Source organism: Fringilla coelebs, assembly GCF_963513975.1.
Source record: "Fringilla coelebs genome assembly, chromosome: 3".
In the NCBI taxonomy this organism is placed as follows: domain Eukaryota; kingdom Metazoa; phylum Chordata; class Aves; order Passeriformes; family Fringillidae; genus Fringilla; species Fringilla coelebs.
This window is the reverse complement of record NC_140030.1, coordinates 75,179,806-75,207,001: the sequence shown is the minus strand read 5'-3', so window position 1 is coordinate 75,207,001 and position 27,196 is coordinate 75,179,806. Positions and strand designations below refer to the sequence as shown.

The 27,196-nt window shown below is 41.0% G+C and overlaps 1 protein-coding gene across 1 annotated transcript in view; it reads right to left on the bottom strand.

Moving 5' to 3' along the window:
- RPS6KA2 (ribosomal protein S6 kinase A2) overlaps positions 1–23,957 on the bottom strand; it is a 158,591-nt gene extending 134,634 nt beyond the window's left edge. Inside the window, exon 1 of the mRNA XM_084202397.1 lies at positions 23,455–23,957. Within this exon, the coding sequence (XP_084058523.1) occupies positions 23,455–23,553 (99 nt within the window). The 5' untranslated portion in view covers positions 23,554–23,957. The remainder of the gene's footprint in view (positions 1–23,454) is intronic.
- Between the last annotated feature and the right edge of the window lie 3,239 nt (positions 23,958–27,196).

Here is a 27,196-nt window from a genome sequence, read left to right as displayed (position 1 = left end):
CCACTCCCCAGAATCACCATTCTAACCTAAGGACAGCAGAAAAGTAAACACTCCAGGCACACTTCATCATGAAGGAACAATCCACCAGCCAAGTCCTTATAAGCACATTTTTGACTCATGCTGCAGGAAATCCCCTAAACAACTAGAGAAGAAAGAGAGAGAGAACACCAGGATCCAACATCAAGATGTCAATCCCTTCTTGTAAAATTCCCCTTTTTAGGCTGCTTCCAAAATTCAGACTCATTTACATCCAGATTACCGTTTTATTGCTAAAATAAACTCTTCAGTTTTAGTTTTCTACTATCTTGCCTGAAAAGAAAGCTCAGGATGCTTAAGGTCAGCCTGTATGCCTACTGTGTTGGGCAAGGAGGGTTCCTGAAACTTCCTGCCACTGTCTCAGGACATGGCATCAAGCTGTGCACAGTCATGGCTAGAGACAGGCTTTGGGGCACAGGGTGACACTGCATCTCTTCAGCCTCATGACATAAATGAATTTGGGAGCAGAACTGATGAGAGGAGGCTTCTGGTTTGCAAGTGCTTGTGTATCTAAAACAAATGCTCAGGTATCCTTCTTCCTCTCATGCCTAGCACTGGTATTCATGGGTATAGATAGCAAAAATCTTGCACGCCACATAGGCAGTCTCCTTGCTTTAACACTGTGTGCCTCCACGCAAGAGGGAAAATGGTTTTGACCTACATGAAATACAGAGAAATCAGCAGTGGGGAATACACAGGGGACAACTCAGAAGGTAACAGAAGAAGAAGAAAATAAAAAAGAAAAGACAGCCTGAGTTCAACAAAAACCAATGAAACAAAACCAAAACCAACCAAAAAAGGCCAAAACCGGAAAAACCCCCCCCCAACAACAAAATGAAACAGCCCTTAGACAAAGTAGTGGACAGCAGCAAGAAGAGCTACAGGATGTGCAGACCAACAAATCCTTTTGCTTCTGAGAGTCAGCAAGTGTTATTTAAGAGGAAGCTCATTCACTTTCCTGAACTAGTAAAAATTTTTGTAGAGACAGACACAAATAAGACATAGTTCTGCATTATTCATAAAAATATTAGCAATCTTTGCCTGTACTTGTCTAGGGATTATGATTTGTATGACAAATACAGCGGTGTAAAATCTGCATTCTTTTCCTAGTATGCAACAGGCAATGTCATTAATAATAAGCATAAAAATAGCACTACACGATCACAGACTGCTTTTCCTACTAAAACATTTTTCCCATCTCCCATTCACCATCATAACTACAGTTCAGATTATACATTCCAACGTACATTATATCCACTTTTTTAACATGATGGGGAAAAAACCAATCTGCCTCTCTCATAAATTGCTCAACGTGGGTTGCATTTGTCCCATGGCCACAACTTGGTAACTCTGCTGTTCTGCCTGGACTCCAAGCATCCCTCCAGCAGGTTAGCAGGTAACAGCTTCCATTCCCACGTTCCCCCCCACCCTTGGATAATAATGGCTCGACATACCCCAGCACTGACCTGCAGTGGTGGGAAATGGCCAAAGACTTCAGTTGCAGCCATTTTTGGGACATTTGCATAGAGGTTGCAAGCCTTAGTCGTGCCCACTGCAAGTAGTAGGAATACAACAAGTGGAATGAGTATAAACATCTTCAACACACACTGGTACAGGAACCATAAATGAGAAGGCAAAATCCCGCTCTCTGTCCCAAGCTGAGCACAGGTATTCATCCCTACCTTATTTGATTTTAGAATATGAACCAGGAACAACTCACCTAATTCTAGGGTAAACTTATTTATACCCCTTAAGACTTATAGCCTTTTAATCAAGCACCGTAACTAGAAAAGCCATAGTTGTCCAAAGCATAACTTAAAAATCCATGAATTTCTGCATTCTGGAGCTGAGTTATCCACCATGTCTTCTAGATAAATTTCTGAGCTGTGTGCAGATTACCATGGAAATTTAAAACAAATTGCTCCACTCCTCAGGGGGAAAGTATATTTCTACCCTATCTCAACTATTCTCTGAAAACAAAATGAGGAAGAAATTATATTCTAACCTCAGGAGACATTACTACTAAGCTACATCTACAGAAACTTGTCTTGCCTGCTGCTGCTACTGCTTAGTGTAAATAAATAGTTCATGGCAACATCCCCACTCCCAAAATTGTATTTGTAGTTTCATTGTTTAGATATCTATAGACTGGAGACTATTTTTAGCACATCCTGTCAACAATGAAGGGAGAAAACTACCAGGAAGAGGATGCATTAGGCTTTTACATTAACTGGTGGTAAAACTAATGCACAGGACAGCCTAAGAACTGGGCAGTGGTTTGCTTACACAAGTGTGCTGTGTGTTACTGATTTGTTTTTCCATATTAATCCTTAGTTCACATGACACTATAGACCTCATGATCTTACAGACATAGAGCTCAAAGGAAGAGAATTATATTTTGCTAGAAGTACTGGGGAAGGTTTAGAAAAACCCAGCCCATGCTGCCTATGGCAGTGAATTCACATGCCAGCAGCCCCAAATCTCTTCCCTGGGCAGCGCAGTGAACAGCTGCACCTTAACCTGCCATCCCAGCAGAAAACTGACCACCTGCACACACCTCATGCACACTGAAAATAACTCATTCTTCTGATTTGAAATTGCAAACATTACTCAGTACACACTCCAATTTGCAATCAGCTGCTTATTGCCTTGCATGCCGCTGGAAATGCAGGATGGGGAGCATGCATTTGTAATTTACTGTTGCTGTTTTACATAGCTTGCAGTACCACACAAAGTAGGAAAAAAGTTCCCTTCAGATGGAGACTTGATCTCAAAGGCCATCATATTGGTCCAAGCCTCATTCAGGGCCTCAGAGTGAATTTGTAATAGCTGAGCTAGAGCTTCAGCTTTCATGGTACTCTAAAGTATTACTTTTATATTCCATGTTAAATGCAGACTGGTCTCAAAAAAGTAATTTTGGCTTAAGTCTTGAAAATGCATGTTAAAATTTACACCTTGAATTTCAAATTATACGTGGAAGGCCTTGCTTAAACATATAATTGAAGTTATATTAAAATAGATTTTTAAAGTCAGTAGAAGTGGCTTTGAAAAGAGCAACACTGCTTTTCAGAGTTTTGGTGGTAATTTTAATAAATGAAAATTATTGAAGAGTTAAATAAGGGACTTTTTTTGTATGTGTGCATATCTTTAATACTTTGTAGCAATCGAGGTACATAAATACTTTTTCTCTCTAGTCCCATACACTCTACAGAAATTAACCCAGCATATTTTTAAAAAGTGGCATGGACCATATACCAACAAATGAGCCCTTCAGTCTATGGGCCCAGTTTTTCCCCAGAAAATTAACTCTTGACACTGAAGAAAACCCAACCAAAACAGAACAAAACCAAGCCCAGATCTGTCGACTTAGGTTCATTATCCACGTTTTGGGGAATGCAAAGTACGTGAACCAGGCAAAAAAGAATAATGCAAGTGAGATTGTAAGTATTATTAGCATTTTTGTATTACAAAAGGATAACAACATAATCTAGAAAACTAGAGGTGGACAGTAACCTGGTAAAATCATGATAGTGATATTTTCCACATTGTGACTGTAGTACCACGCACATGCAGTGAATGCTGTAAAAGACAGGTTCATCTTCCAGCAAAGCCCTCAAACAAAATTTCAAATGGCAGATTGCCTGTGATGCTCTCCTGAAGGCGTTACAGAACAGCAGTATCTAACTTGGAAAAGATGTCACTGAAAATGGGAAATTGAGTTTGCTGGGCTTTTGTCACTATTATTTAAGTCTTATCTGCAACACTAAGCTTTTGCTGGCCTAGCTTTGTTATTTGTGAACATGAAAAAGAAATGTCTGGTGCAGAGATGTAACTTTGACCAACCACAGTCCTCCTGTTGCGTTTGCTTCCCTTTTCCAGGGAGATTTTTGCTGCATTGCTCTGTAATATTGCAGGCACAATCTACATGTTCTGTGCTGGACCTTGCTATGCTAGAAAAATCAGGAGCCTGTAGATTGTCTATCATTCACAGGATTTCCAGCCAAAAACTGGAAACACTAGAGGATATTAGCTTTCCTCTGTTCAAAGTGCATCTACAGCTGGAGGAGTTACCAGCTGTGATTCACCACAGTGCACTTTGGGGAAGGCGCAGGGGGAGGGGGGCAAGACTTGCAGAGTACAAAACCAGCTGGCAGGAACAGCTGCTGAAACAGTCAAAACAGGTTTTTGCTTTTCCCAGACATCCAGCATTCTGTAAGCTTCTGACAAACTTCTCAGTCTTGTGTTGAGTGTTCAATCATCTCCACACCCTTGTTTCTCTGTCTTCTATTTCAGTGTGCCTCCTTCCCTCCTTCTGCCACGCTCCCCTCTCCTCCCTTCTCCTTTCATTTTAAGAGCTCAAAGGGAGCTTTCCTCCCTTCTGAAGCACTGCCTCTTTGCTCTGAGTTTTGCTGAACTTCCCCCCTTTCTGCCACAGCCCCTCACTGCCAGCCCTGCCATTGCACCCCTTATTTACAAAGTCCACAGGACGTTTCCTATCTTCACAATCAAAGCATCTGGCACAGCCAGGTCCTGTTGGTGAGCCCAAACACAGAGCAGCCACAGCTACAGAAATCGCTCCTCAGATGAACTGAAATGCCACTGTCCGCTTGCACTTCTGGTGCGGCAAAACATCCCAAAAAGAAATGCATCACAGCATCTTCTCAGACACACCCAGGGGTCAGGGTATGGACCACAGGGCTCAGGCTGTGGTGGCTGTGATCCCGAGGTGGGGACAAGCTTGGAATCAGTGGAATGAGCTGTCTGGAGCACGGACAAGGTAGGACAGGCGCACGTGTGTGCGTATATGTGTGCGTCAATTTGTGCACACACACCTGTGTACATCCAGGGACTGCAGCAGGACTGCTGAAGGCATCGGGGCCAGAACCGGGGAAAGGAGGCAGGGGCCATGGAGAACCTACAGCTCTGTATGTGTTAAATAAAGAAACTGAAGGCTTCAACTCCTCACCACCCAACTGTCCCTTTGAATTGTGATTTCTCATAAATGTAGAACATTCAAACTGCATAAGATATTACATACTTTTAGAATAGCAGATAATACGTGCAGCAACAAAAATGCAGATCTCCATTAACAATAACTATTGTTTCAATTAACAATAACTGACAATAGCCTTTATTTGGCATATAAAAACCAGATTCTTAACCATTTACCTTATTGTTAATTCACAGTTACTTGTTTTAACCAACATTAGGTTAGACCTATGTGGCAAGTATTGCCATTAAAGAGTTTCAGCCTGATAAGTAATGCCAGTTATAAAACAATCCCAATTCTACCTTAGAGAACCTCCTTGTTAGAAAAAAAAGAACAAAACTCATAGAACAACTTGGAGTCTGCAGCAGACCTCCATCTCTAAAGGACCAATAGGATATTTCGGTTGGGTACAGCGCTCTCTGTACAGCCTTCTCTGCACTGGTTCTACTGCTGGGCCACCTTGGTCTTACTGGGGACAGAGGGGGTGACATGTGTCATCTCTCATTACTGTGCTAAAATCAGTCTAATATTTTCAAACAGTAAGGTACCTTTCCTGACAGTCAGAAAAAGAAACAAAATAAAAGCAAAACTGTGCAGGTACACACAATAGATTTTACCATGCAGGAGAATGCAGAATGGAGTCAGTCTGCAGTATTTTGAAGATAACTGAACAGCTGGCATACATTGATTTTACTCCCCATAATTTTCTGCTGTAATATAAATGCAATTACTGGCTCTTTCTCAATAATAAATAGCATTTCTCATCAAAATACTAGCCATTTAATCTCTTCAAACATGATCTTTCCACAAACAGATTACTATCAGACTTCTCTCTGTGGTGCTTTAAATCCAACAATACTAATACAAATATATTTGACTTGTAAAAATAAATTACCTGTCAAATAATATGCTTCCAAACAAGTTGGTTAAATAAAAACAAAACAACCAAAATAAGCCACAATTTATTCCCCATTTTGAAACATTATAAAATGTGCTGTTTGTTTAATTTCCAGAAAATAGACCCCTTAAAGCTTTTCTACAATGGTCTTTTTTTTTCCCTCATTCTTGTTCAAACAAGAAAAAATTTCCTCAAATGAATATGTCTCTCATTTCACGAAAAAATGGTAGAATGAAGAATGGTTTTAACACTTAAATGGGATTTTAGATGGCTATTTTTTGTCACTATATTTTTTTTCCAAATGTATTTCTAAACAAAAAATATGAGTAATTGCAGACTTATACATAGACCAGAAAACAAAACAGTATAAAATTGCTTGGCAATATAAAAAGCCCCACATAACCATCAATTCCAAAAAGAAGTCATCAGCAACTAACAGTCTAGCCTGTGCAGAACTGTTGGAAGGATGCTGGGGAAGAGAAAGACAGACAACATATTATTTGTAGAGAAGCTATTTGTGCACAGAAAGAAGCAGCAGAAGGTTTTAAATCCAGCCTTCATTTACACAGATTTCTGTGTATCCTTCCAAAAATGAACCAAGGCTCCAACCATCATGGTTTTGCAGATTTACGAACGGCAACATATTATGTTTCTGCTTCCCAATCAAATATATCCCTCCAGCTCCCTTGAAAATACTGCTCCCGCGTCAGAGGCAGCAGAGATAGAGATCTGCCCTTCGCTGCCCTAGCCCACAGCCCGGGCTATCAGTGCCAGCCCTGCTCTGTCCATGACTTGAGCTGAGACACCAGGGTGCTGTCTGCAGGTGCTGAAGCACGGCCACCCCTTCCCTCCTGCTGCCCCTCCTGCACAGTGGGTAATTTACCACAGAAGCACTTCATCCTCCCAATTTACAGAGGCACTCCAAGCAATGCATGCCTGCTGGGAAAGTGGAAATTAGGAATACAGATGGGTCCTGTTACATATGTGTAAGGGCACAGCAACGTGCCACAGTCATACCTCACCTGCTTGGGCGGGAAGCGCAAGAGCTGGGTAAGGGCTGCAGGAAGGAGAAGGAGAGATGTAAGGTTCCTCTTTCTCCTGTAAGCCAGTCTGTTCATCAGAGGCTGTCAGACGGCTCTGGTCAGCAACTTGTGTTAATACATAAGAGAATAAAACTCCAAAATGTAACAGACCAAGGCAGGAAGCTGCCTGAAAGAACACCTCCCTAAATTTCTCATGTTGTGCCATTCCATGAGATTATATTTATATTCTGTTTCATATGAAGGCTGACCTCCCCTGCCTTCTGCTCCATCAAAGCAGGCTGCCCCCAAGGAGGTGGCTGCAGCATTCAAGACTGTTCTGCTGACCAGCTTCTAATCAAGGCAGCAGACAATCATGAAGGAAACAAGATCTCAAGTCTAGTTTGGCCTCTGCTTTCTGATCATGCTAACCCAGCTCATTACAGACTGCTCCAGGCGACAGAGGGATGTTCTGCCTGCCTCCTTTTTCCCATAAACAGTTTATGCCACGGGTAACTTTTTTTCCCCAATCTCTGTTCATTCTCATGCCTCTCTCTCTCCCCCCCTCCATATTTCCTCTAAGCCCTACACCATCTGTGCAAGCGGTGCTCCTCTTTATGCACACTGTTGCATTCTATTCCTTCTCTCTCTGTGATCTATATTTAGTTGTTTTCCTGTTTATACACCCCTCCAGAGAGGAGTATTGTTGAATGCCACTAGTCAGGAAGAGAAACAATGTGGTCAGAGCACAAATCCTTTCAGAGGAGTATCTGGGATGGGAAGCTGTGCAGGACTTGGTAGGATAAAAAACTTTTTAAGATTAATCAGATGTAGAGATCTGAATATAAATCCATAAGACCTCTTAGAGCACCCTGATCAAAACCCAACAATATCTAGAGGCAGGGAAGGAAAAGAGGCAAGGAAACACATGCAGAATTTATTCTGACACTGCATTTGTTCTTGTTGTTTTGTTTTTTTTTTCTTTTTCTCCGTAAGATAAAGCTCCTTGGGTTTGGAAACCTTACAGTATTTGTGTCTCTTTGCTCAAACTACCAGGAACCCCTGAATATTAATCCAGAGTGCATACATGAAGTAAACTCTAGGAAAGTGTACTTAAAGACTGCTGGGGAGTTCAGTGTTGGTTGGTCCAGAACCAAAGTGCTTTTAGTGTAAGAGTAGTAAGCACAAACCTGGCTCTCTAGAAGGTGGCTGCAGTACCACTGAAATCAGGACAGATAAGAGCACAAGAGCTCACCATGGTGGCACAGTAAAGAACTCTGTTCTTTACAGTGCAGTGAGCAGGGAGTGTCTGTCTGGTCTGAGGGACACTTGCACAACAAATAGATGGAGTGTTTCCCACCTTCAAGTTTCTAAGAAAGATAAGTAGCTTGTGAATGGACTGGTTGTGAAATAAAACACTGGTGTACTAACACTGGGGAAGCTTGATAGTGTGGGTATTGTCTGTGAGTGAGAGCTATTTACCAGTAAGTAATGGAGCCCAGTGCAGAACACACACATCTATTATTCAAAACAAAAGAATACCTCAATTTTGGAGTTTTACCATTATAATCATGCAGATAGTTTTGATTATCATACAGAATCAAAAACTTTCATAGTCCTTAACATTATGCTAATAAATGCATTGGCAACCCAGAAAGAGTTTTGGGTGCAAGCCATTCACTTCCCTAGCATGATGAATTGTGAAAGGAAAAGCTGGAAGGTTTGTTAAGCAGCACAGATATTTGAAAAACCAAAGAGGTATGCAACTGGTGATTTCATATTTAAGCCATGTGTGTCACTAGTAGATGGTGCACAGTGTGTATTAGAAAATTTCAGTGTGAAAGCAAAAACATCTCTCAGTGGTTAGGACTTAAATACAAATGATGAGCTGCCCTCCATGACCTGCAGACACTCCTGGCCAAAGGGGGTCCTCAGCCTTTGGCACAACACCAGAAGGGAGAACATGTGGTGATAGGGCAAGGGATACTGGCCTTAAACTGAAAGAGGCTAGATTTAGGTAAGATATTAGGAAGAAATTCTTCATTGTGAGGGTGGTGAGGCTGGAAGAGCCTGCCCAGAGAAGTCATGGATGCCCCATCCCTGGACATGTTAAAGATCAGGTTGGATACAGCTTTGAGCAATCTGGTCTAGTGAAAAGTGTTCTGGCCATGGCAGGGAACTTGAAACAAGATGATGTTTAAGGACCCTTCCAATCCAAGCCATTCTACCATTCTAAGAGAAAGGAAAGGGCTGCAGAGTGGAAGTGAGGGCAGCAGAAAAACCTCAGAAGTTTCAAGCAAAGTACGTTTGCTGAGCTTGTTTGCTTCAGTTAGTGGCAAGAAGGGCTGTTTATAAGATATTTAAACAAGGGGAGATGAGTGGCTTAGTCTACAGGATGGGCCTCAGCAGTGGAACAGAAGATGCATCTGAAGCAGCTGGGAAAAAGATGATTTCATTAGCAGCACTTTTCAGGGACAGGAAGAGCCTCTTACAGACCAAAAGGGAAAAATCTACACCTGTGGGGACAGGAGACAATATAGAAAAATGGCTCAACCCTGAGAACAAAAGGGAAGGAACTAGGTCAGAAATTGTTCATTTATGCACTAAAAATCATTTTCAGAGGAATTTAAACCCTGAAATGGAGAAAAAAAAATTAAAATAAGTTGCACAATATCATTTTGGGGAGAGATTTTCACAAGTTTAAAAAAAATAAGTTATCGTTTTAGCAATTTCAATTCAAACAGAATGCCAGCAGCAAGAATGTGAGCTGCTGATCTGTTTGGTGACCGCCAGAACTAAACAGTCCTCTGCTCTGAGTCAATAAGAGACTGTGTATGGTATTATGAGATTATATCTAATCCTCTTAGCAGCATTTTCCATGGAAAAACTGCCATACTATATGTATTTACACCGTTAAATGCATTATTCATGTAAATGCCATATAAATACACACACAAAATACGGCTGTAATTACAACACATTCCTTAGAAACTGTATCATCTGAATCCTGTTCAGAAACTGTCCTGAAAAAGAGCAAAGACCAGTAGACATTATTTGCTTATGTTCACTTTATAGCAAACAACAGAACAGACTGTCTGTTAAAAAGATGTGCATAATCTGGTTAGTGTAAAACATTTGTTATATGTGCCCACACAAGTCCCCTTCTCTCCTGTATGCACTGAAGTCATGCTCATTTGCAATTCAGAGGCAAATTGTAAGGGGGCTGTGCAAAAGTGATCAGCTTTAACTCCAGTTTGTGGGGTACAGGTATGTAGTCAGGTCTTGGCTAAAAAATTTAGCAGCTTCACCAAGTGAAGTGTCACCAAGCAGAAATCTTGCTTTGCTATTTACACATCCTGCAAACATCAGAAAATGTCGAAATTTTGTGGATTGACCCACTTGACTGTCCAGCATGCAAATATGAGACAACAAACTAAATAATTTCATAGTGTTTAGTCATATGCAACAGAATTTAAAAGCAATTATTGTTATGTTCTTTTTCAAATACAGCATCAGTAAACACCAATATTTTTCCCAGACCCCCTTACTTCAAATATTCTTGCCAGAGGATTCCTCATTGCACCTGCAAAGCCTCTCTTGCCAGTTTAAATATCCACTTTTATCCAAAGAAATTAATTATTCATGTCATCAAAGCAACTACGAGCTAGCAAGACAGGATATTTCAAGCAAACACTGATATTCTACTATAATTCTGTAACAAGGGTTCTAAAACCTTGTAAGTTATTATACTATGATAATTTTTTTCTGATGAATTAGTTGCCAGCCTTTCTACTAACCTTTATAGGATTTTTAAAATAATTCTACTAGTAAATTAGTCTTTTTTTTACGTTCTGTGAGTTTTTTACTCCATAAATAATAGTGAAATGCCTCTTTTTCCCCCTTGTTATATCACATTTTAAGTGAATTCAAGCAAACATCCTTAATACATTTCCACACAAAGATGATCACTGGATTCCAAAGAGGAAAAAAACCCAGTATTATACTACATTGCCTGCCCCTTATAGCAAAAGCATCTCAGTAACCTTGATAAAACAGCACTGCCAGTGACTTCTTCTGCCTCACCCATTACATTAGAAGCAGGAATAGCTAAACAAAAGCGCTTGCTTACTTCATTGTAAGGGAAAAACATCAGTAAAAGACAGCACTATTACGATAAATAACATCACTGCTGGGGACTATAGCATTTCAAAGCCCAAATATTTACACAGGTAAATAGACTAATCCACTTGTTTCTGCAGCAAATGCAAACACTTCTCATGAAAAAAATCCTCTTTTGCTTCCTGGCATCAAAGTCTAGTAATGTTCTGAAAAGAGGGGAGTGAGAAATCCCCATTTCTTATCAAGCTGTCTCCTTCTCTCCCACCATCTCCCTCTGTTTGGATTCTTTAGTGGCCAAAAAATTTGCTCCCACTCCCTGTTCCTTTGTTTTGGAGTAGCAGTGTTGTCCTTTCTCTATTTTCTACTTGGCCCCTATTTTCAAAATTCTTACAGGAACATTATGTCTACAAGAACACTATTTTTTCACCCTTTCTCTGTTAAATTTGACAGTGCTTTCAAAGCAAAGGGCCAGAAATGGGTGTGGGGGCATGTATAAGTTTTTTTAGGAACCTAGGCTAAAAATGAATCCAAATCAACAACTCAGTTTTTCAGTCAGTTTCCTGTGTTCACACAGATGACTACATGACAGACACAGAGCACACTGACACACCACCATTTCAGAAAAGTAAAGGAAAACCAGAGTAATACTCTGAAATTTTGGTTTGCATCCCTGCAGGAGTAACAGAATACCTCGTTCATGCAGCTGGGAACACCAGCAGTTCAAGATTCACTTTGCTGGTTTTATTTAGGAAATACGCCTTGAAGAATTTTTAGTTTAGGAAGAAAGAACAAGACACTCTTTAAGATCCAAGACAAGAGTTTGAATTACACTGAGAAAAAGAGAGATTCCTGATTTGACAGTCTCAATATATTTTAGAGGCCACATGCATAAAATACTGATTTCAGATTCAGATGTATTGCTATGGGCACTTTACCCTGCAACACTATCAAATTTAGCCTTCTAGGTTCGCAGGCTTGGCCAGGGGATAACCCTCTTTTACACGTTCCATTGTGAGGATGCTAATCTTGTGCTAGCCCAAGAGTTGGCAATAATACAAGATGTGCTTAAACATTAAACTACACGGGGCTTTTGAGTTGGTTCTTTTTTTTCCCTTTTTAATAGTCCTTGTTGGCAACTTGAGGCCACCAGCCAGAAGACAGAGAAGCCAAGGAAGTTTACCTAGAGTAGGTTGTTAAAGCATTCTGCTACATCTCAAGTTATGGAAGTAAGGAAGGAATGCTGTACTATCAACAACAATGCCAGTCTGCCGTGGTGATAAAGGTCCCAACAAAAGCAATACAAGTTTGTTTCTGATTCAGATCTCATTACAGTTCCAGAGACAGAAAAAAGAGCAATTCAATTTGCATTTCCTTTTAATCATGTAGGTTTGCACTGGTTTAGGCTTTATGGCACTGTAAATTTAACAAAAGTAGCCTTTAACTGCAAGGGTAAGGTGCTTGCAATAGAAGATCTTCTTATCATAAATTAATAAATTAATGCAGGCTAGTTTCAACTTTGTCATGGAAATCCCAAGATGAAAAACTACCCAGTTTTCTCCTTTCAGGAAGTTGAAATGGATGACGACTGAGCAGAAACCATGAAACTTTGCATGATTTCACATCTCTAGAATGACAAGGGACCAAATCATCATCTCATTTCCACTGTGATTTTTTTTTTTCACCGAGGTTCAAAAGAAAACATAGAGAGTGAAAAACAGAGAGACACAACAGGCACAAAAGTTATGCAACACAAAATGTGAACATTGATATCTTTATTTCACTACTTTCTAAGATATTGAGGATGCCATAGTAACCATGCTTCAAAGTCAGAGTAGAGGTGCTGTGAAAACTGTACTATATAAAGCTAAAATCCCAGACAGACAGACGCTCCTGCTCAACTGGGAGCAGAGCTGAGTCAGAGGTATGGAACCCTCAGCCACACACTCAGGAGCTGTGAGGCAAGGGGACCCCCTAAGAGTTTTTTCTGCTGCTCTCCCTGAAGAAGAAATGATCACAAGATATTCAAACTACAGAAAGCCATAAGACAGAGACATTTGAAGAGAAATAGGCAAGGACTGAAGTATATGAGATGGGAACATTTCTGAGATGTGCAGCAAGTGCTGCATCTGGGATTTGCTCCAGAGCCATCTGACCATCGCCCAGCCTCAGAGGTGAGTGTCATCTCTGAATCAGCACTTCCTCAAACAAAGTTTTGTTTTTACTGATGACTGCCCAGTTACCTCAGCAAAGTGAGGGTGGAAAGTACCAAAACAGATGCAGTACGAGAAAAGCAAAAACACATGATTGCATTGTTTGAGTCGAAAGCATAAAACAAAAAAGCTGAATCAGATTAATGATAGGGTGAGGGAGCAGGAAAAAGCAGAACTGTTACCTTACAAGGGAAACATCTGAGAAGGTAAAGTGAGTTTCAGTAGACACCAGGAGGCAAGAGCCTGGTCTCAAGGGTACAGTTTCCACGAGCGTGGAGCTCAGCATTTCCGCAGTCCAGCTGCACGATTCTACACCAGAGCAGAGCACATTCAAATCTTCAACCTTTATTTACAAGGGGGAAGAAAAGCCTGAAGACAAGAGTAAAGAATCATATCCCAGGAGAGAAAAACAACCTAATTTCTTCAGAAACTGAAAAACGGGGAGTTGATGTGCCTCCCTGAAGAGATTATACAAAATCCCAGACACCAACAGCTCTGATGACCAGAAAGATAAATGAGCGCTTGTAGACCATAGTGGTACTCCATGGAGAGAGCTCCATTCTTATTTCTCTCTCAGTCCCACGAATTTCACACCAGCAGAAGGATTTTAAAAGCTAGGGCAAAAGGGCAACCTTTCTCTTGGCTGTGCAGCTCGTTAATGCTTTTTAAGTCCCCAATTCCCTGGGGATAGGTTATATTTACCATGGTTGTGCCTGCAGTTAACAAGGAGGAGGAAGAGATGAACACAAAAAAGAAGGCAAAAAGCAAACCCTAAACTGGTCAATGGAAGTAAAAGTGGTCAAGAGCAGAATCAAAGGACTGATCTGTTTTTCAAAAAGAAGACTCTTCAAAAAAGTTATGTTTTTGAAATGACCCAGATCATCTGCATTGGAAACGACTACAGTTTTAATTCACTCATTTTGCACATGTTATGAGAAAGATGGAAACACTAAGTCAAAACCTTATAACTTTCCTTACAACTCCAGGGAAACAACTCCTCCCATAACATCACAAATGTCTGCCTATTATAGCATTTCTTTCAATACAAACTCAAATTAATTTTATGGCTTCTTTTACAACCTGTTAGGGAGAGCAAAAATGCTTTTAAACCAAGCACGGGAAAAATTGCAATTGGCACCATTAACATAATTATCTTTGTTATGAGTAACTTAAACACTTTCACAGCAGAATACCCATCTCCAAGAGTAAATTGGTTTGTAAGCTTTATCCTGATGTGGGGAGGGATTTTCAAAAAGGCAGTTGGGATAACACATGTATCTTTTGGCAGATAATCACAAGAAGTAGTCTGTGCTTTGGAAGTGACAATCCTCAGAATCATTAATGGTATTGCTTCTAATGTCCCATATGGGTTTTCCTGTCTGGGAAAAATGAAAAATTTTTTTGCTAGAATAAAAAAATCCCAGTTGCAGAGAAGACTTTCAGAAATTCATTCCACACCATCAGGCAAAAGATGGTATTAGGCTTTTTTTTCAGGACAGGTCTTTCAGAGAAAAGCAAATACAGATGGAGTTCCTCAGCTGTGTGAGAAGGGGTGCTGTAGCACTGATGGCATTAACAGGCATAGGAAGAGAAAAGAAGATATCTGAATGCTGCCATAATTGTACTGGTGGAACAGGGGAAAGCAGGTGAATAAATAGTTTCCACTTTGCAAAGTTCTGTGGCCCACCATCCTTATGAGCATTGCTGCTTGGTATATTATTTTGTGACATTAATTTTTCCGCAAAAAATTATAAAAATAGAAAGTAGGTGCACTTGAAGTATGTTTTTAGTATGGATTCTTCAATTCCACAAATGCACAAAAACTTGAAATCATGGGGGGAAAAAACAAATATCAGCAATTGATTTTGGGAAACTGGTTTATCTCCAGCTTTGCTAACATAGGTGATTTTTTTTGTCTTGGATCAGTTTGTAGTTAATGTGGTATGCACAGCCGTCATTTTCAGACCAGAGAAAATGCCCCCAAAGTGCTTATCCTTTTGATATAACAGCGTGATTCAGCCACAAAGCTAAGGATAATGTACATTAAAATTTTTTAAAGGAGAGAGCAAAGCCTCCCCTCAATCCCCCTGAGCTTAGTTTGACCCAACTCCTGCTTTATTAGCTTTATGCATTTTCTGCCATACAATTGCTAAAACTTCACCATGAACAAAAGAGGATTAAATAACAAAAATAGAACAGTGTTATCATCATAAACCTGGACAACTTCACAGTGCTGGAGAGAATGAGAGGGATTAATTTATGCCTCCTTCAATGGGGACTTTCTTGCCTTTACAAGACACAGCACTTTTCTGTGGGGACTCATATAACACACCTTCACCCATTTCTAGAGTAAGCCCAACCATGTGGTCCTCCTTTGGAAGTAGAGTTTGAGGAGAAGTTGACAGAAGTAAGAGCTAAGATTAACTAGCACACTTTCCTTTCCTCCTTCTATGCCTATTTCACTGGTTGCCACATACAGTGAAGGTAACTCTCAAGGGTACAAGAATATGAAAACAAGAACAGATACATCATCTTCTCTTTTCCTTCAAATGTAGGCACCACAATGTGTTTGAAATCAGCCATACAATGCCAGCACATGAAAATCATTCGCATTTTGAAAACATCTTGGTTTAGCTATCCTAATAGTGTTGATTTAACTGAATATTAAGGAGTTTGTCTTGGAACAAAAATAAGTGATTTTACTTGCCAGAAAAGAGCTTCAAGTTTTTATGACATAATGAAATGTTATAAAAAAACTTCTGAAGTATGTTTTATTTAACATCTGCACGCACTAAATTCTAAAAAATCCAAATGTAGTGATATGAGTTGGTCTTGAACTGCATCACAGAAATAATCTAACATAAAGGCTTGCTTTCAGATTACTCTTTAGTCATTACTGCAATGCATAACCATACAGGGATAAAGTAGGAACTGTGCAGACTAGCAGCAGATCCAGCAGGGTTTCAGATATTTAGAGAGATGTCTTTTTTGCAATTAACGCAATTACAATGTTTAATTGCTGTCCCAGACATGTTCTAGGCACACAGATTTCATAATACAGGAAAGATTGCCATGGAGGTCCGCTGATGCAGAAGTTTAAGACTAAGATATCTTTCAGAGTCAGAGAACCTGTCCACTAGTTGCTGGCAATGGGAGGTAGAGAAAACAAGGTTAAAATGATGCAGGATTTTTTTTGTTACTCACTAGAAAAAAGCAACAGAAATTTCTATCAAAGAAAAGAAAAGAAAGGTGAATGTTATAGATAAACCCACACACTCGGCTCACCCCCCAGTTTCCTCACAACAATTCTTTGAAGAAAAACTATTTACTGCTTTCTGCCAGTCACACACAGGATCAGATCTGGCCCTGCAGGAGAGAGGCATGACACTCTTGAATTACATCTGGACTCTATAGGAGTTCACTTGCTAAGGTTTAATGAGTCAACTGTCATTTTGCCAATTAATATCATTACCTACCACCTGAAGGCACACTGGCAAACTCCATCTTCCCTTCTTGCCTGTGCACTGCTACACAATGTCCAATAATACACTGCAATCTGAGGAAAAGGTTTCCTTTATTAGAAACTTAGTGGTTTTGTCTTCTGTGCTCTGAAAGGTTTGCATTTCCAGTACCCTTGAACTCCTGGCTCTCAGCTAGAAGAGAGATGCAAGTTCTCCCACATCTCACAGTAAAAGCAGCTCTGCTGAAATACTGATACATTTCAAATACAGTACACTTCAAAGTAGTGAGAGAGACTGAACAGCAAAGGACAACTGCTCCCTTCCAAGCCTTCCAAAGCCATGCTGTGGCCACCCCATCACCATCCATGCACTCACTGGGGAAATGTGCACCCCAAACCCTTGAAGGCACTTCCCTGCATGTGATCATAGCTGTTGTGCAAGGGCCTTGAATGGATGGATCGCTTGCTCGCTTCCTTACACATCCTCAGTCAGAAAGCTATATTCAAGGCAGATTTAGTAATCCCATTGCTCTTTTTCATTTCCTGAAACTTTGTTCTCCAGGAAGGAAAACAGAAAGCTCAGAGTAGGAGCTGATGGTAACACACACGCACAGAGTGTGTCCTGTCTGCAGAACCAACTGCTGCTTCTCTGTAGTACTTGGAGACTTTATTAACAGCAAACACTTTTATGGAATCCTTGCTGAACTGGGACACTAGGTCTTGTTAAGTGAACAAAAGGAAATGACTAGAAAACATTTTGATAAAAAGTATTTGTACTTGAGTAACTGGCAAATCAACATAAAGGAGGGCTTTTGTTCTGATTTCTTACTTTAGAAATACTTCCAGTCACCTGTGATGACACAAATGCAGAAAGCACGCACAAAAGGAGTCTCCTCCTGAGACTAGCAGAGAAATGCATGAAGCAAATGCTATTAATAATAAAAATAGATGTAGGAGAGCTAAACCCTCTGAGAACGGACTTCTTGTGCCACAGGGTCAGACAGGTCATCATACTATGAGCTAAAACTTCAAATAAAATTTCACTTGCATATAGCTACATTACTGCAAATAAATGCTCAGCTGCCCAGGTTCCAACCAGTCCCTGAGGTCCAGCTCCTCATCTCCTGTACACCCACACACAGATGCTGCAGGCACAGGGAACCAGGGCACTACCTGGCTCGGAGCGTGGAAGGGCACTGCCCTCTCTCTCCCTTTCAGTCATTCCATCACTGGTTTGTAGGCGTGTGTGGGTCCCATCTGTGAATCAGACATCAGCAGCAGTCATCCCACAACCAAATGAAGGAACAAAGACCTCTTCTGTTATGATGATGCCATGCCCCTGCTCTATGCCCAAACATCCGTGTACCCGGGCCATGTGACCAGAGCCTGAGTTTAGGTGTATGATCTCTGTCGGAATTCATCTGACACCAGAGCCCCTGGATCAGCTCTGTCAGCGCTGGCTTGGATGCCAAATACCATCAGATCCAGGAATCATGCAGACACTGAGATGGTGGAAATGGAGCATAAAATGACAATTTGGATGGGTCTTTGGCAGGGTAGGGGCCTTTGAGATGTAATTGATTTTTACGAGGGACAACTAGCATCCAAAAAAGAGATACTCCCTAACAATGTCACTGTAACTAGCCCAGGGTCTTGCTCCTGGAAATCCCTACCATTCAGAAAGGAGAAAAGACATTTTTCCCACCCTTCCTGAAAGACTGAGAAAAGGGACCTGAACAGTTTCCAAATGCATAAAAATCATGCTGCAAAGACAACTCCTTTTCACAGTTACAGTGGGGAGAATAGGAAGACACAGGCTTGAACTGCCTTAAGGAAACTTGTGTTAGATATTAGGAAAAACCTCAAATGCTAAGGATAATGATGCAAAATATACCACATACAGAGGTTATGAGCATTTACCACAGGAGGCTTTCAATAAGAGGTTAGAAAAATGTCTTTGGTGGCAGAGTTTAGATATAGCTGATGCCGCCTAAGGAGGAAGAGGGGTCCAGATCAAGGGTTTTTAGATGCCTTCCAGTCCCAATTTTCTGTGATTTTCCTGTGTACATGTTATCCCTACATCTACCTGCTTAATTTTCCCTTTCTGTACCTCAGCAGTTAATTTGAGGCTTGTTGGAAGGAGCATGTATCAAGCCTGAGGCACATGAGACGTTATTTGGGATAAAGTCAGAAGCAGTTGGGGAATTGGAAACAATTCCTTTATTGAGAAAATGTACATATATGGGTGTTGCCCCCAAACTCAAGGTAAATAGGTAGAATAGTAACAAAGAACTTGAATATTTATCATAATTTTCCTTTTTTCAAATGGGAAATGCAAAGCACAAAGGTCTGAACCATCTGTAATGACACAGCAAGTTGTCAAAATGAGCCTGGAAAATGGATTTCCTGGCTCCTCAAGTGACCTATCTGAGGGACTACACGCTCCTCCTGCTCTTGCTCTGTCTCCCTTCCCCCCAGCAAGTCGTGCAAGACTACAAGAACTGCAGCGTTTCCTCGTAAAAGTCTCGCCTGCAGCTGAGGCAAGTCAGACACTACAGCAGTGTCGGTGCCTTCTGCTGTAACAAGAACACACATCAAAAAGATGATCATTACCAGGGGGAAAAAAAGTGAAAACTAAAGCTGCCTCAGGACTTACACCTTGCAGAGATGTTCTTGGGCTGATAATCCCCATCTCCTTTCTTTAACTTGCCTTTATTCTGGCTAACATTTGATAGAAAGACTCTATTCCTCTACCAAGTGAGTAACTACAAAAGTAATAAAAAAGAATAAAGGACACACTGCTGATAAGGAACAGAACTGCTCTTTATACAAGAGCAGAAGAATTCCCAAGCATTTGCAAGCAGAGCGCTGTTGCTGCAGCCCACTGTGGAAAAGGAGCAGTCCAGCTCAGTGTTTTGTGGGCTCTTTCCTAAAGCTGCTGTAACTTTAGCTTGTAGGAAAACAGAATCAGAGCCCAAGATTAGAACCAAAAATCTCTCATAACAAAGTATTACAAAGCCAGTGCCAGTTCTTCTGCACTACTACTTTCAAGCCTGCATAGGCTCACTTCCATTTCCTATGTGCCAGCGCTGGAACCAAAGGAGGACCCATGCTTGAATCATCCACAGGAGATCTGCCTCTCAAACTGACCATGCCAAGGCACACCAGGCTCCAAATTAATTCTGAATTAATTTCCAAGAACTCTGCTAGGCTCTAAGCCCCATACATAGATTAAACATAATTTGGATTCATCATTACCAGTAAGACTAAAAACGAATTAGAAGAATTAAAGTGGAAGAAAGTGGAAGAATAATGAATTAAAAATACGTCAGGAACACAAAAGTCAGAAACGTCTCCAAAAAGAATAAAAGGCAATGTTTTAATTGGTAGTTTTCTCAAAAAAAAAAAAAAAAAGAAAAAAAAAGAAAAAAAGAAGCTCCTGCGTCATTGGAATAAATATTATCAAATTCTTTATAAGCTTAGGTATTTCCTAGCTTATTCCAATGGCATATTTAAATTTTGATTTATAAATCAAGGGATATTGCTCGCTGCCATAAGATGCATTCCACTGGGTCTCAAAGTCTTTAGCAGATCCCCACTGTGTGTAGTTTATCCTGATGGTTTCACATTCATGTTCATCAACACTCAGCAAGAACCATAAACAAAGCCCTTTCTCAGATGCACACATGCAGTTCCCATTGACTTTGCTGGATTTTCAGCTGACTTCAATCAGAACTCTGTGCATGCAGAAGGGCAAAACTTGGCTCTGCACATTCAATAAAATTACATCACTGGATACCTTTTAAATGAAGGGCAAAGCAGGCCATACTGAAAAACAATATAAACTGAAACCCCTAAACTGTAGCCAAATAAATTCAAATTTCAGCCAGATTTTTCTGGAATAATAAAAATAGCGTGAATTTTAGGCAAGATGAAATGAAACCCTAATACCATTTAATTTACCAGAGTGCACTCTGCCTCTTTTAGCAGGACAAAGTGTGAAACCCAGCTGTTTACACATGGTGAACATCTTGTTGTTTCAGGTATAGCAATGACATTGGCATCTGAAACAATCAAGTAAAGGTCAGGTTACAAGCTGTGATTTGCTAAGTCCTTTTCTGCAACGGTATCCTGGTCCTGCAAGCTACCACTCTCATTACAAATGAATTGGAAGTGTAGAATACCACAGTAGAAAAAGTAATTAATCATGATATTAATAACTAATACTGTATTATTTTTTGAATCTACTCTAATAGTGGTATTTTAAGCACATTAAATGCTTGAGCCTAGGAGTATCTATCTTAAACCCTTCAACCCTCCTTCCAAACTTGCCAAAAGAACAACATAACAAAAATCCCACACAACCTAGTAAAATCAGTTCCCTTCCAAGTTTTAAATGACATTGTGCAACACAATTTCTGCCAGGTACATTAGCTAATGCACACTAAGCACAGCAATACCCCATGTGTTTTTTCCAAATTTCTCTATTTTACTTTTACTCATTCCATGATGTAACAATCTGTATCTTTTTACTGCATCTTTAAAAATATCTACCTACTAGGATGAAGAATATTCTCACTTCTAAAAAAACCATCTAACAGGCTTCCTCACACTTTCTGTTTGTCTGGTAGGCACTTGTTAGCCTGCAATTACAAATTTATACACAGAAGTACTCAAGGATGAGAACCACAGAGAAGACTTGATGTTCACATTTGGCCGTCACCCCCTGCCCAAAGAAGTAACATTTCTGATGATTTTCACACTTAAATAGCAGAACAGATTCTATGAATAATTTTTTCTTCATAGCTGGAACAGCCCCTATTCTCCACTCCATTATAACACTGAGTCACTTTGCATCAAGTTGGTCATTACTGACAAGCCAGGGAAGAAAGGAGGGAAGTGGATGAAATGCTCTGAAGCTACGTGTGCGACAGGATAAGTATCGGGTTGCATCTTGAAGCTAATTATTTCAAATCAGAAAAAAATCATTACAATACAACTCACATAAGGGAAAACTATTTAATAATTATTGAGAAAGTCCAGTAAATCCAACACTGGTGGTCAAAGGGATTGCAAAGACTTTTTTTGTAAGTGAAGCAAGAGTCTAGCCTGCTACAAGTGCTGAGTCGTACTGGTCATTCCCGCTGGATTATGCAGTAAGTTAATAATTAGTGTGGTGGAATCTGTTTCTCCCCAGCTATGGCACTGTCAAATGAGTAGTTATGAGGTCTGCTGGGGTTTTGCTCTTTCCAAACCAACTCCCCTCCTAACATCCCATCCTGACACTGGTGGCCTGTGAAGACACTCATTTGTCTCCGAACTCCTTCAAATAACTCCAGGTCTACTTGTCTCTGTTGGAGCACGAGCTGAGAGAATTTACAATGTGCTACAATGAACATTCATTCTAGCTTAAGCTCTGTGATTCTGACTACACAAAAAGGACAGGTATCCCCATCTCTCCCGTCAGTCCTACTGGGATGTGACTGTTCCAAGGAGGCAGTTATTAGTTTATTTTACATGCACAGCATGTCTGTTTGATGATGAAAATTAAAACTTACATGATCATTTTTCAAGAAAGTTGATTTTAAATAGTTAGGAAAGAAAATAAAACCCAACAAAACACACAGGTGAAAAACTTGGCTTTTCAGCATGCCCTGTTTAAGCAATGACACATGAAGAACTTTATGTTCAAACAATTACCTGGAGCTTTAAATAGGACACTAAGGGGAATAACATTTCAAAATGTATTCACACAGCATAAGACTAATCCTCCTCCTGGGAGTACCAGTGCAGATCAGAGTAACTCCTCAGAGGTCAACTGAAGTACACCAGCACAAAATAAATGTGAGACAGGAGGGAATCAGGCCCCATCTACCTCTATATTAATGCAGAGGTTGCAGATCATCTGCAATGGTAAAGTGAACAACATAAATATAACTGACATCTATTCAATTGATCTCACATCCTGCCGACTATTCACAGCTCCAAATACTGGGCTGAAGAACAATGGTTTGAGGAAGGCAGGCAGAAATCCGGGTTCTAACCCATTCACACATTCCAATTTGCTAATACCTCCTACTTGAACTGCCTTCATCTCCCCACACTGCTAAATCACGCAGGGTTTAATTTGACATTGTCCCCCCAGCTCCTGAAGAACAACTTCTCCTAAAACAAAGTAAATGAAAAAATACCAGGAGACACATATGGCAGAGAAGATAAATGCAAAAAATATGTGCAAACATGAGAACCTATGGAGAAATAATCAAGAGAATCCCTGTCTAACATACCACATCTATATGAAAGGCACTAGCAAGCTGATTAATTATTTGGAAACCTAGCACTAAGAAAGAATAGTACGCGTGCAGGGAAAGACTAAAATATGAGGCTATTTCAAACTATGGTGTCATTTCTGCTAATTTAAGTGAATCTGTAATTATTTCCTACAACTTCATGATGTCCTGAACCAGCTTCCTCCTCCCCTGCAAGGCTGATAAAAGGACTCTTGGCAACACACTAAATATATTATGCAATGTATTGAATACTACCGAGAAAAAGCACTGAATTACACTGAAACAAAGAACATTAGGTGCGAATATCATCACCTCCAGGGAAAGAGCACCTTTAACTACTTATCACATCAGTAAAGGCAGGCGTTCTCTCGTACCTCGCTACCTGCCCCTAACAGCATTTGCTACATTTAACAAAGTTAAGGGGAATTTTACCTCAAATCTACTCAGGCTCGAGCTCTTTGACCGAGACTTCTTGCGGAGATAGACGGAGAAGAAGCGGCGCACCGTGAACTTCTTCATGTTCATGTCCATCGCCCTGTCCCAGCCGCGGCGCGGAGCACCGAGGAGCTGCGGCGCCGCCGGAGAAAGCTAGCGCATCCCGGTTGCCCCCTATTTATATCCACAGGCGGGAGATCCTCCGAAGTGCCCGGTTTTGTTCATCGAGCCGGACACCGCTAGCTCCCTGCCGGAGCCGGGGCAGCCCGGAGCCAGCTGCCGGCCCCTCGGAGCATGAAGGCGCTGCGCCCGCTGCCGCTCCGCTCTGTTTACATTTCGGTGCGGCGAGCCCAACTCCGTCCCCGCCGCCTCTCCCCCCTCGCCGTCGGTCCCACTACGCCCAATCAGGCCGGGCTGAGGCTGCACGCAGAATCAGCGCCGGCGGATGACAGCTCCTGCGTCCCAGGCGTAGCAGGTTTCAGACAAATATTGGATGTGTCTATTGCTTTGCGCTCCCTCTCCTCTCAGTCAGGCTCTTTCAATTTCCTGCTCTCTGAATCACATGGGGAATAGGCACATGCTGCACTTCTGTTTTTAGCTCAGAATTCAGACGCTGCTATAATTACTGAGGGCTGTGGTGGTCAGATCCGAGAAGAAATCGGCTCCCCTGTGAGAGTCGCTCCTGGAAGAAAGCTGAAAGATGTCGTGCCCCCGCTGCTAGAATAGAAGGGTTTGAATCTCCTTTTATTCCGGAGAGTATGCAAAATAGCACTGCCCCCCCCACCCCCGAAATTGAAAAGCTCACCATATCCTGTTCACAATCACCCGCCCGCTTTACACTGAAATACCTAACACTGGCACGGCTCTGAAAATAGAAAGCACAACCTAAATGGTAAGCATTACTATTCTTATTGTACTACAGCAGGGAGCTACAGCCCTTCTAGGAGGTTAAGTATGTACATCTATTTACGGGCTGTAATTTTGAGCTGCACGGCAAGCATGCAGACTTACAGCTGCACCCCCACCTCCCCGCAACAAAATCACATTTTTCAGCTGTTCTTCAAAAACTAATGACTCTCAGTGTGTTCCAGAGACCAAAGAGCTTTCTCTGCCTATTGCACACACTTCAGGCTCTTTTTCCATGGCAGCCTTTCCTTTCTGGCTACCAAGGAGCACCTACACATGCCTTTCTCCCATAACCCCGGACATCACTACAGCCTGAGAAGACTTGGAGGTTGAATGACAGCACCTCTCAAGCCCATCAGCTCTAAAAGAGAGGTGTGGTTTGCTTTACTTGCATATCTGGGCTGTGAACTACCTTGGCTAGCAATGCCAGGTAATTTCTGCTTTTTTCTCAGGTTCTCTGTTCTATTCTTCTGCCTAAATCTCACCATGGTCTATATGCACCCAAAGAAGCATTAACAAGAAAAAAGAATATCTTGGCATTTATGGTCTAATTAAAAAGAAGGCTAGATTGGAAAGGCTGCCATTAGCGCTGGGCTCTACAATCTCATAGAGCCTGACTCTGCTGTGCCTGGGCCCTGGTGCTACCCCAGCCTAAGGTCACTATTTCACAGTGACAATCTGGACAGTCTGCTTCTTCCTTATTCCTTCTCAGCACACCTGATTGCTTCTCTAATTCTCTTGGTTTGCAACAAAAACCTTTGGGGAATGTTTCACTCTGCTGCCCCAGTGTAAGCCGTGTCAAGCCTAGGAGTCTTTTGCCATTACAGATCCCTTGTTTCCCCAACTAAAGATCCTGGAGCAGAGGCAAGTATCCAAGAAGAAAACCTCAGGTATATATAGGTAACCCTCTACACAGGCAAAGCAATGAACAGGTTAAAAGGCAATTTAGTTGGTCAATGCCAAAATTACTTGCTAATGCAGCTTCTCTGGTCAAGTTTTGTGTCTCCCCACAACTTTGCTGCAGTAAAATCTTCAGTGTCACAAAGGCCTCAGGCACTCAGCTGATGACTTGACCTGTCCCTCACCTGTCCTGACACATCACACAGCTGCTGCTACTTCTGTGCTGCCTTTTCCCTGGCAAAGAGGTGTCCTGGCACAAGCTGGACCAGGCTTTGTGCTGCAGTGGCTTTTGGCAGCCTCACACATTCCCACCTGTGTAAGCCACTTGAGCCTTAAAGAGCAAACAAACAAGTCCAGGGTGAGGTCCCTGAGCCCTTCCTGTCACAGATACATCCCTGGTCACTGACATCTTTATTAATGCGGAGTCGGTGATAATTTCCCAGCTTTGAATACACAGGCTGTGTGCAGTAACATTCTGAAGTATCTGAGTGCCTGTTACTACTACACAGGCAGATTTACCCCAACCTTCATTCTCATTACATCACTGGTGATTTCACATACAGGGACATGCATTCACCATTAAATGTGCTGGCACTGTAATAAACTTTCAGTAAAATTACACAGGCCATGACTTAATACCTAACTATCAGGTACACTTACTACATTCAGAATTTTTTTCTTTACCACAAAAATAATTTTTTTTTTTTTTAAATCCATCACAATGTATTGGCAAGTTATTGTCCACATCAGAGCAGAAACTAACCTTATATGCTAGAGGCTAGACTATAACACTGAGCACCATGCCCACGGATAGGAAGTAACTCTCTTACATTCCTGACATGACACAGGCATAGAAATAGGCACGCTCTTCTTATTTTCTTACTGTGCTTTCAGACAGGTGATTAGGGACTAAATGCAGAAGGACAACCAAGCACCTTCCCTCTACTGGGCAGCAGAGCAGCAGAGATATTGCAGAATATATGCCAACTTTTGCAAAAAAGCAAAAGCAACTGAGATGCACAATTTACATTAAAATGTACATAAAAAAAAACAATGCAGAAATTAAACAAAATACATGTGCATGCAAAATTGAAGCATAGGGATAGATATGTGAAAAGCAAATTCTACTTCCACTCCATGTGGCATGCTTCAAGACATTGAACTTAACTTTTCTTCAGAAAAACATGTAAGAGACATCAAAAACATTATCTGAAACTTTCATGTAAGTCAGACAATAACCACTTTTCACACTGATTCTAATAAAAAGGTGCGAGGCAAAAAATTGAATTTGATTAAATTGGAACATTTAGCATAACATTTATAAACACACTACTGTCACATCAATCTACAATGTGAAATATTAACTGCACTTAGAAATTCATGTCTTTAAATTATTTCTCTTCTCTGGGCAATTTTAACTGCTGAGGAACTTGACGGAGGGAAAAATTCTCCAAATGTCTCCATTTAAGACAATAATCAACAAAATTGGTGGAGGGGGCATGTGGCACATGGGCATCAACCAGCAATATTCACCTGTACTCTGAAATATGCTTTTTAAAACTAGAATCATATATGCTGTAACACTAAATAAATAAATATGATATCGTGGCTGCCCCTCCTACCATTGAGGTTAATAGCAAAATAAAAGTTTATTTCAGCTGGAAAAAGGTTTAAAAAAACCCCAAGCAAAAAGCTCATCGCCAGGTTTCAAGACAAACTCTCCAACAGGAATCACTAAAATTAGATATTACATAGCCTGAGTTATAATTTTTAAAAGATAAAAGGAGAACTCCCAATTAATATGTAAAGAAAGCCAAAGATCCTTTCCTCATGTGTACAGATGAACCACACTAAGAGCGGGAACAGGCTGAAGGACCCAGGCTTAGAAAATTAACAGGGGGCAGCACAACAGCCTGAACAGCCCCCAAGTGAG